Raw genomic sequence first — 10,801 nt, 5'->3', positions numbered from 1 at the left:
TGGATGCTGGCAAGAAGTCCCCTTTTCCGCCCCCCCCCCCCCTCCTTAGCCGAACCGTTACAAACCGTTCCGAAACGGTTGTGCGCTCGGTGCGTTGTCACTAGTTGTCCCGTTTTCACCTTCACCGGAAAGCTGCGCCCGGAAAAGCTATAGCAATAGCAACAGTTTTCCCAATCGTGCGCTTCGGCATCCACCTTCTTCGGTGGCAGGATACTATTCTTTCACACTTTTTATTGCACTTCCAAAGCCAAATCTCCCGGCTGCTCCTATCGGTCCCCATCATCCTTTCCTCACACCGGAGGAAGGTTCTCGTTTACTTCGTCACTTTGCTTCGCTCGGTTCTCGGTCCTTGTTTGATTCGCACGAGCTCAATTAAATGGGTGTAAAACAAAAAAGTACGATATACGCAGCCATCATCATCATCATCAGCATCATCATTATTCTAGCTTCTTGTGGCGGCAGGGTTTCGTTAGAATGTCTTCGGATTTGACGGTCGTATTTCCCGAGCTAGATAGACGCACACAGGAACGGTTTAGCGTTCCAACAGTATCTTCCTTTTTTACTGCTTCTTGAGCTTATCCTTTGAAAGTTCCCCTCGTCGATTTCCCCATTTTTACTTCAATCTGCATCAGAAGCCAACCCCACAGAAACGGGTCCCTGCGAACCAGTATGAGATGAGCGCAACAGGGTAAATAGTACATCTGTGCGATAGAGTCAAACATACACTAGGAAACTGAAAAGGAAGACAAAAAAACATCGTTGCAGAACAATTTCAACAAGTGGCAGCTCCGTACGGTTTCCTCATACCTACCCGGTCCAGCACCACCCCTCTCCCACCCCTCTCCCACACCATAGCACCAGCAGTATTTTTTTATCGAGCTTCGAGCTCTTTCGACTATAAAACTGCAAGGACATCATCGCCATCAGAGCAGTTCCATTGGAACTAAGGATTGTCTGAGGCAGATTCCGTCGATGCTGACCAATTCCGACTAGCACCCGTGTTGTCGTCGTCGTCGTTATCGTCTTCCGGACCGTTTATCCGAAATTGGAGAAATGCGATGAAAATTTATGTGCGTACATTTGCACCGGAATCTATCGTCGGGGTGTTTAACGGGGATAAAACAAAACAAGAATACAGGAACCCACTGGACCCACATATTGTGTTGTGGTGCTGTCGGTTGCTTATCCACCATCCAGCACCATTCGGCATCAACAAAAGCTGCGCTATACATCACCAATCGTGGAACGGCATTGATAGGGCGCGCAAAAGGGGCTTAGAGGAGAGGAGGTCGATCCTTTTAGGAAGATTCGGTAGCAAAACCGACCGACTGCCCCCCCCCCTCCCTCCCTCCCACTCAAGGGGCCTCGTATGGGCAACTGTTGCATGCCCGGACATGCGGGCGAGCTAGTGCCCATGAAATTCAAATTACAACAATATGATATCAGTTACTCACTTACCGCAATTTGCATAACAGATTTATCGTTCCGTTCGTGACACTTACTTGGCGATGGCTTTAGGTTAAGCTGGGGCTGGGTCTTTTACTCCACTGCTACACTGTTTGTTAATCAACAAGTGCGAGAATGTTGCTGCCCGAGGGCTATAATAATATTAAAGCACAAGTGCATTGCAGCTCCTTTTGCGTTATATAAAATGTAAAGAAAAATGTGCAAAAGTATGGTTAAAAATGTACATTTTTTGCAAAATGCGTGAGTCTGTGCAAAAATCAAATTTACTTAAATTAAAAGAAATTTTGCGAACCGTTGAATTGATTAAATAATTTTAAAAAAGATTTAATAAGAAAATAATTGGAAAATATTTTGTTATAAAGCTCTTTCCTGTCGTACGTTAAATAAAAGTTATACAACGCTCCATTTAATGGCATGTTTCTGCATACACTATGAATAGTTGATTTCGAACGTCATGACATCATCTGTACGGAATATTAACTTGTATATGTGCCGAACATGTGCTGATTGTGTTCGTAGACTATTTTAGCTCTAAATATGTCCCAAAGATGTAAAAAAAGACACTCACCCACATCCCACATATCCCACATTCCGCACACAACTGCCAGCAGTAGCTCAACCAGAAAACGTTTCACTCAACCATACAGAGATCGATGATAACGCGAAGCTTCACGAGGGAGGAAAAGGGCGGAAGGATAGCGGCAGCAGAATGCCCGTGGACGGGATATTTGAATTCAGATCCTGGCGCCACTCACAAGTCCCACTTGGAGCTGTCAGAAGCATTCTTATGGCAGCCACTCTGCTGAAGCAGCCCTGGGAGGAAGCTTACTACGTCACAGCCAACACCAAACACATGGCCGTGGGGTTTTCGGGCTGACGGGGTGTGGTACAAATTCAATCAATACCATTTTAATTGACTCTTGGCAATACGGTACCGAGCAATTATTGCCGTGCGCCCCACCTCCGATTGGCCTCCATTTGCCAAATGGTGGAACCGAAACACGCACTGGGAAGATTTACCAGTTCCGGATGATTTGCGCCACCGCTGCCCCTGCTGAAATTATCGGATGTGTTGTTGTGGTTTTGCTCAATTGATTAGCAGGTTAACAGATTTATCCATTAGATAAGACGCTGCGAGGGAGCGGACCCACTGCCCGGAAAGTATTGCACGTGTATCGTAACAGAAAGTGTAATTAAACGCTTCTATCATTTGCTAACCAGAAGCAAAGTAATGATTTAATTAATTAAATTCTCACTATTTGTACTAGCGATTTGTCTGGGCAAGCTTTCCATGGCTGTTAAATACCGATACTGTGCACATTTTATAACTTTGTGCGCATTAAAACGAGCTGTGGCAAACCACCAAAGCCTCTGACCATGGCATTTGGGAGCATTTAGAAAAATTCGCTTGCATTCACCAACTTTCTTGAACCGAAGTAATGAATTTTCTTTTTTTTCCCGGTATCCTTTCTCAGCAACCCTCCGGTATATTATATTCAAGGAATTGCTTTACCGTGTAACAAAAAAAAACGCTCTAAACTTTAGCTACCTGCACAAGCGGACCTGCCAAATGTCGAAGTGAAACGAGTTCAACTTTCCATGCCTTCCATCGCAACGTTTCCGCACCACGTCACGTCCGATCCGTGGCGGGCCTCATCATCTTGCGCACGTTTACACCGCGTGATGTACCATCAATCAGGGCAATCAAAGGACCGTGAGACCCATCATTTTGTCAGCAGTGTTTTGACACCACAGGCAACATGAGGATGTCCTTTTTTTCCTTCTTCATCTTCGTTTCCTTCGCCGCACCTGAAGTACATTGCCTGACCAACAGACACTCTGTGCGGAATTTCTTCTGATATTTAGTACGCGGAAAAACGGAACGTAAGCAGTTCTTTTCCTCTGCAAGGAATAGTGCCCTGTTAGCTGAAAATGTTGCAAAAAAAAAAAAACCGTCAAATGAAGACGCTCGAATTGACAATATGGTGGCCAAAGCATCCCTCTCCGGATGTTGGTACGAATGACGCACAACGTTCTCAACTGCATCAGCCTGTTCCTTCCATGCGTTGTGTGTGTTTGTATTATCCCTTAATTCTTCAACGAATGTGAGCATATAATTTAATTTAACCGATCTTTTCAGTTCATTGATCACTTCCTGCTTTTTACAATCATTCTGCTTCCTAATCACCTTGAAAAATGTGTTCCCGACACATCCATTCATTGACATTGGGATCCGACGAAGGTTCCCCTATCGATCGATAGCAAAAATGATAATATTTTTGCAAGTGATTCAAAAGCACCGTTAATCCCGTCGTGTTCTTCACATTCTCAAGCGAATTAGACGCCTATTCAAACGTCATCAACAGTGGTAGAATTTCAAATTCAAAAAAGAAATCCAGTCCATCCAGTGCTGACAATATGGAAATTTAGTAAAATACGGTTTTACGGGGTATTTAACTTTTCTCTGTTATTTTATGCTTTGAACAGGAAGTGCAGCAGAATACCTTAACACCATGCCGATACAGGATTTTTCATAATTTAAGAACACTTTCTTGACTCTTTTTTTGTACAAGAAGTGAACTTTATGTGTTGGGAATTGGACTCAACGGAAGCCTACTTAGACAGGGCCATTGGAATTGGAGGAGCCTACTGGATTGAAAATGAGCCTGTCTAACAAGAATATCGGAAAGTCCACTTCCCATCATACTAAGTTCACTTTCCGTGATCTGTTAACATGAGAACCCCTGAAATCCCTGTATTGTGCCTTAAGTGCTTTATTTACAAAAATTGCTTTTCAATGCATACACTAGAAAACAATTTGCCCTAAACACAAAGGAACGTATGATAAGCTTCTTTCCATTCTAGAGTTGGCTACACTTAAGGCCTCTTCCGACAAACGTTTCCACGATAAATACGCTAAAGCTGAGCAACATTCCCAGACCCATGATGTAGAAGGATGTTTGCATATCGATCATGGTGAGCTTTCGAAGTGCCGGTTCTTCCTCCTGCTCCCTCAGCTGTCTGATGCGCTTCTGCAGGATCAGTGCCGTCTCGGTGTCTTCGTACCATTTCATGCACAGACCCGACTCCACGAACCGATATATGGCGGCATTGAACAGTGGTGCGAATGGCCACCCTTTTCGAACAATGTACGCCAGCGAGTACACTCGTGGACATTCATCAACGACGTGCAGCATCGGCTGTCCGTTTGGTCGAATGTATTCCGTGTTAATGATCAGATGCACGTCCGAATGACGCTCGATGCAGCACACATCCCGCTGAAACGCAGCCCGATGTCGGGCGGATTCGTTCAAGATTTGAAGCTTCCCCTTCAGCGACTGGTACAATGGGCTGAGCGAATCATTACCGAATATGTCGAGCAGCGAGCGGGAGGAGGTGGCGATTGGCAATTCCGACTTGTCCAGTGCTGCCAACGTGTTCAGATCTTTGTAGTACGATTTCGTGCTGAACGCTGTAGTTAAGGTGCCCTGTGAAGCGATACGACGCAACGGACATATAACCATTGGCAGGCATTAATTATCGGCGCAACAAACGTACCTGGAATGTTCCGGAGATAATAACGTTGGCTATCAGGAATGCGACTAGAAGTGTCCTTTCGATCATCCGCACTGGCAAATAGGTAGAGCTTGCACCGAGCAGTACCAGCCACATCTCGATCGATAGTACAGTGTATTGGGCCCGATCCCCTTTCAGCAAATGCTGTCTATAGCGACTCACTTTGCGCAAGGTCCAGCGCTTCAGCAGGTACCAACAGTAACCGCCGGCAAATCCAACCACTACAAACGACGTCCAAACGTACGGATGAAAACAGAGAAAAATAGCCAACCATTGTGGAATTTCCAACGATTTTGGAGACAGGATGCACAGCTGGTCAGAGTATATTGGGTGCAAAAACTCGATTCCGTGAGTATCGTAGTACTTCATGAAGCGAACGTTAAATGATACATCCGTCCGGTACTGCAGCAGATCTCCTAATGATCCAACAAAGGTATTATTCTTCAACCGATAGCCATATTCCTGCCCATCCGAGGCGTCCATCGTTTCGGCAGTAAAATTCAGCGCCACTGCCAAATTGCCCAACAACATCCCGTCCAGCCCACCCGACCCATTGGAGGCTCGGACGGACTGCTGTACGTAATGCACCTCACGGAATGACGCGGGCAGACTGTCCCATGGTAGGAGTGTTGGATTTCGTGGAAATACCGTACAGCGTATCGGTATGCCATTAAAGATGTTTAGCTTATTGTCAGCGGTAGGACTCATCGCAAAATCCTCCCCAACATTGAACGTCAACAGCTGTTCCGTTTCCTCTGCATGAAAGGGATTGAAGAAGTGTAGCTTCTAAACGAAAAAAGGAGTTAGAATTTGAAATTAGTTGCCCGTCCCGGTCCCCAAACATACTATACCATCTGCCGTTGGGTCGGTAAGTGGCCCAATAGATATGGCGAGATTTAGAATAGAGCTGTAGCGCCATAGTCAGTAAACGGTTGGGCGTAGTTCCTCTAGCGAATAGCTTGACTGCTGTATGAACACCAAATAGTTTGAATGCACATAACGCTCACGCTCATGCAATGGGTGGCGATCTTGACAGTAACGTGCAAAGTGGCGCACTGTAGTGAACAAGAGCACCACTCCTACTTCGGCATGGTCCGGCATTATAAACAGATTATCTCGAGTACTTAGGAAACCAGTACTGTTCATGCGTTGGATGGGCTGATCATTATCTTCTACCGTCGGTTGAATCCAATCCATGAATACGTCATCCGCCAGTTCGTGTGTGAATGTCAGTAGGGGAATTTGAAGAAGGGAGAACCCTGCAAGTGTTACAAAGTAGGCTTAGAAATGCGAATCAGGCCCAGGTCGATCGTCTTCTTGTACATTCGTCAGATGGTTCGCCAAGCTCACTATAGCAACCAAGCAGAAGCAAACGTGCACTTCGAAAGTAGCGCAACAGCAGCGAACGCATCACTTGTTCAACCAACGGTCCTATGAGTGTATCCTCGGGGAGCATACGCTCCAAACTGCACGACGTGCCTAACCACATGTGTACTAGCGTTATCGCAACAATGAAGCCTTTAGTAAACATCCTTTGAAGGTAGCGCAGTGCACGCTTGTTGACGGTATCGAAGGACAGACAAAACCGTACGCTAACCCAACATCAAATGAACTGATTCCTTTTGATTGACACGCATTTTCAGTTCCCTCCAGGACCGCGCATTGATGAATGGTTCTGCCGAGCACGCTGTTGTTACTGCGGTTGTTCCAAAGTGGACGTGGACTGATTGTTTCTCATTAGGTGTAGAATAAATAATCCATGAATTATGCGTGATTAGGAATATTGCTGAAGTGCTTCGTATGTCGATTGCATAGTGTAGCCAAAGCCCCTAGATATGATTTTCGGCACAGCACAATAAGGACACTGTTTTTTATCCTGCTGTATATAACTTTGTTTGTTACGTACCATGAAAACGATCGCGAAGGGTATTCATTTTTATAGCCAGTAAACGGTTAGGTGCAACAGTCGTGATATTTAAGTATGTCTTATCAACATGCTCGTTATAAGTTCAAGCACCGTTATGCCCGAATCACCTCATACGCGGAAGTGACTTATGTCATTGAAGATTCCTAATCAGCTGCAGATAGCTAGACACTCAACAAAGGCTAAGACAGGACCAACTCTACTGAGAATTGTTGGTCCTAGGCAAGAGGAAAAACAGTTTTATTATCAGTAAAAGACACAAATTAAGATATAGAAATAAGTTTTGAAGAATCAAATATGTTTTCCCCTTTTAAATAGGGTAAATGTACCTATAGTGGTGGTAGTACCAATAGTGGTGGTATTGCACTAAAATGCGGTTCATACGGCAAATTAAAAGTTATTAAGTTATTTACGTTAGTGTGAAATGTTCTTTAGCCTTTTACAAAGGGTTTAAAAGTTAAATAGGGACATTCCGTTACTTAGTGACCGAAAAATCCATTATTTTGTGACATGTGTCAACATTTTTCCAAAATCCTTAGGATTTCATAACGAAACTCATATTTCTGTTAATGTTCTAAATGACCACATAACCACGCAATTACTAGTTTTTCAACATAACTGTTGTGAAATGTTATTGTTTTACCAAAATTATTTGCCTTTTGACCATATTTATGCATTTTTAAGTGTCTTTTACTATAGTGCCATTATAGGTACACAAAACAGGCATGTTCCTATAGTGGTTATAGTTATAAAATCAATAAAAACGGGTCGTTTTAGATTTTTTCGAGGATATTTTCGACATGTCGTACTGTTTTCACTAAAATAAGCAACAGAAATGAGTTTTATGTAGGAAATTTACCAAAAACAGGCCAAAATTCGCTTATATGGCTGAATGAAAAATTGACTTCAAATCAAGCACACTCTTCCGGGTTTAGGTTGACGACAGGTGTGATGCAGTACTTTAGTCAATAGCTTCATCGATCAAATTTTTACATTTTTTTACGATCAAATTACGGAAGAAACCAATATTATGGCAGTAATCCTTGCTATTCATATGAAAACAGCTTCTAAACTAAGTTTCATTGATATTATACACCGTTTTTGATGCATCTTTGTTTACCACCACTATAGGAACACAATAAGACGACTATAGGAACCATACCACCATTATAGGTACAACGAAGCAGCCACAAAAATATTGTATTTTTTCGTAAATTTGATGTATTTCAAGGTGAAAATGGTTGTGATTGCGAAGATAACACATATTACAATTGATATGTGTTAAAATATTCAGAAAATGTCCTTCCTGACACTTTAAATTCATTAAAACATATCGATACCACTACAAATTGCACCACTATTGGTACATTTACTCTAATGACCATCTCAGTATTTTTATATAACTATTTGTTACCACTGACGGACCAAATGCCACTCATTTAAAATGATGTACATAAGTACATAAGTAATGTAACTTAATAAATACATACATAAGTAAAATAGATTAATTTTAGTAGCTACTTTAGAGCTCGATTTACAGTTTAATGTCTGAGAATTAAAAAATATTTAAAATTACGTTTTTAAGGCGAATTTTGATTTTAGTGCATTTAAAACGTGTTTTATATTCACTTTTTTGTACAGTTAGGCTATTACTTTTTCACATTGTATTTTCTATTTGTTAATGTAGTATAAAAGGCTCTTGGCCCAATCGTCAAAACGTATCGACCATCGTAACAACATGTCCTTCATGAACTCAAACGGACCTTGCAGGGACCGAACTACTTGAAAGACTGACGTTGTTACTCAGAAAAATACAGAGAAAAAAATAACTTATTTACCAGGTCACAATCCAACAGATAGGGCACAAATAAACAAAGGAAATAAAGTGAGAAAGAGCAATAAAAAACTGATAATAAAAGATAAATTTAATATATAAGAATAGATAATAGCGATATAAGAGATATCGCTACGTCTGCGTCTGTGTTTAGAGAAGGAAGGTTGGAAACATAAAATCGCCTATGGATTGAAACCTCTGTTGTGTATGATCACCTGTTGCATAAAGTCTCAGCTCATGATTATGTAGAAATAAGAGAAGATGGAAAAAGCAGTTTATGATAATTACTCATACCTTCATAGTGGCCGTCGCGCTAGCTCGGAAATTTAATAATTCGAATGCATTACTCCAGATATGTGCCAATTTTAAGGTTTCCCGAACAGTTCTTTAAAACCACGTATCAAAATACCATCTTCGCACATCGATGAGGATACTACTTGGCCATGCGAATGCAAAAAAAGACCAGCATAAAAAAAACAAACTCGTGGAAAACGAAAAATAATCATTCGATATATTTTCTAAAATTAGATCATTTGTGTCTTCAAATCAAGTGCAAATGCAGCCATTTAACAACGGTAAATTCACATCATTTTTGAAGTTCTTGTTTTTTTTAGATATTTTTAAATATACAGGCCTGATTTTTAGTAGAAGCATAGCTAAAGAGTGCGCTCATCAATTAAGTGAAGGTATTTTTAATTTGCAAACTGCCCAGAAAGCCTCAAAGTCAGAAAAGGGGTTAAAATATAAGGAGACTTACTCAATTATTAAAACACATGCACTATATAACAGAAAGGAATGAAAACAAAAATCTGACAAACGACAAATCTGAGATATTCGCAACATGAGAGAGGTGCAATCGTGATTACTAATATTTTTGTTACCATGAAATCTGAAGGCTTTTGTGCTGTCCATGGCTGGCTCCGTCCACCCTTAACTACACCGTTTATCTATTTTTTTCCTCATCTTATCCCACTATTACTGCGGCTCAGTCAACGAACACACGTCTTTCGTTGCTGTCGCGTGTCTGGTTCACAGATATAGCTCAGACAGACGATTTATTTCTTTATTATATTTTGCCTTATCTGTAGTGAATAAGTAGATACCAAATTAATGACGATTAAGAGGCATAACCACCGATAAGGCCAATTCGATCGTTACAGTTTGTAATACTTATAATAATAAAACACTTCTTTAATGAATTCTGAACTAATTGTGTTGTATTGAAAACAGTATAAAGTGATCAAATCTCTTCTCCTAACATTAATAAATGAAGTAAAAATAACAAAAAAATAATAATAAACATGATATATTTCAACTGTTCTGGTTAATGGTTAGTATTCGCGCTAGAAAGTGAACCATTATTTTCTCTAAGTGATATGCTAAATTTCAAAAGAGTGATTGACAATTGCACCTCTTTATCCGAACCAGGGCCGCTTTCCCGATACAAAGCCGAATGAAATGGAATACCAATGTCGTTTTATTCATTCCGTATGGAAAGCTATTTTTAACTGATGATTTCGATTCCGTGATAGCGGACGGGCCGATAAGTTCAAAATACCAAAACCCTCCCCTTTGCCGAAAGTGTAATCATCGGTTCGTTTTTCGCAAATGCGTGCGACTGCGAAACTGGAATAGGCAAATAGGACTTCCACGATTAAGTTTACCTCCGTATCGTGTACCCCGCTCCGTGTTCCCCAAGGAAGAAAAGCCAGAGGGTAGAGAGTGGAAAATTCTGTTTGTCATACGATCACTAACAAAAGCTAAAAGTCCGTCCGTACGGGATCTAGTGAATGTGGATGAAGGGCTGAGCAGGATCTTATCTCATCTCTATTCAGCCTACATTTTCCCCCCCATTGCTTGCCTGCCTGCCTGCCTGACGCACTATAACCCCGCCAGAGCAGCCTGAATCTCATTGACCCACCACGAAAACGTTCTGCTACTGCTGCCGGTCTCGTCTCTACGTCTCGTATCTGTGCGTCGCCAACCCGCACAGGAAAAAG

At 41.8% G+C, this 10,801-nt stretch overlaps 1 protein-coding gene across 2 annotated transcripts; it reads right to left on the bottom strand.

The window, feature by feature from the left end:
• Positions 1 to 4,217: 4,217 nt before the first annotated feature.
• Positions 4,218 to 7,168, bottom strand: LOC1274623 (uncharacterized). Of its 2 annotated transcripts, none has more exons than XM_313774.5 (3): positions 5,890 to 7,168; positions 5,026 to 5,829; positions 4,218 to 4,955 (listed from the first exon to the last, which is right to left on the bottom strand). In XM_313774.5, the coding sequence occupies exons 2-3, from the start codon at positions 5,749 to 5,751 to the stop codon at positions 4,329 to 4,331; spliced, it is 1,353 nt and encodes a 450-aa protein (XP_313774.5). In that variant the 5' UTR covers positions 5,752 to 5,829; positions 5,890 to 7,168; the 3' UTR covers positions 4,218 to 4,328. The 2 variants fall into 2 exon arrangements, with proteins under 2 accessions (XP_313774.5, XP_061504255.1); XM_061648271.1 differs by having other exon boundaries at positions 5,026 to 6,302; positions 6,367 to 7,168.
• Between the last annotated feature and the right edge of the window lie 3,633 nt (positions 7,169 to 10,801).

Source organism: Anopheles gambiae, chromosome 2 (genome assembly GCF_943734735.2).
Source record: "Anopheles gambiae chromosome 2, idAnoGambNW_F1_1, whole genome shotgun sequence".
In the NCBI taxonomy this organism is placed as follows: domain Eukaryota; kingdom Metazoa; phylum Arthropoda; class Insecta; order Diptera; family Culicidae; genus Anopheles; species Anopheles gambiae.
Note: the sequence above shows the minus strand (reverse complement) of the source record. Positions and strands in the feature narration are given on the sequence as shown.

What these genes read in the sequence shown, in the direction of transcription:
- LOC1274623 (XM_313774.5), bottom strand. Translation starts at nt 5,751, where the DNA reads ATGAGTCCTACCGCTGACAATAAGCTAAACATCTTTAATGGCATACCG. An exon ending in TTATCTCCGGAACATTCCAG is followed by an intron (nt 4,956 to 5,025) that starts GTACGTTTGTTG and finishes ATCGCTTCACAG; the next exon opens with GGCACCTTAACTACAGCGTT.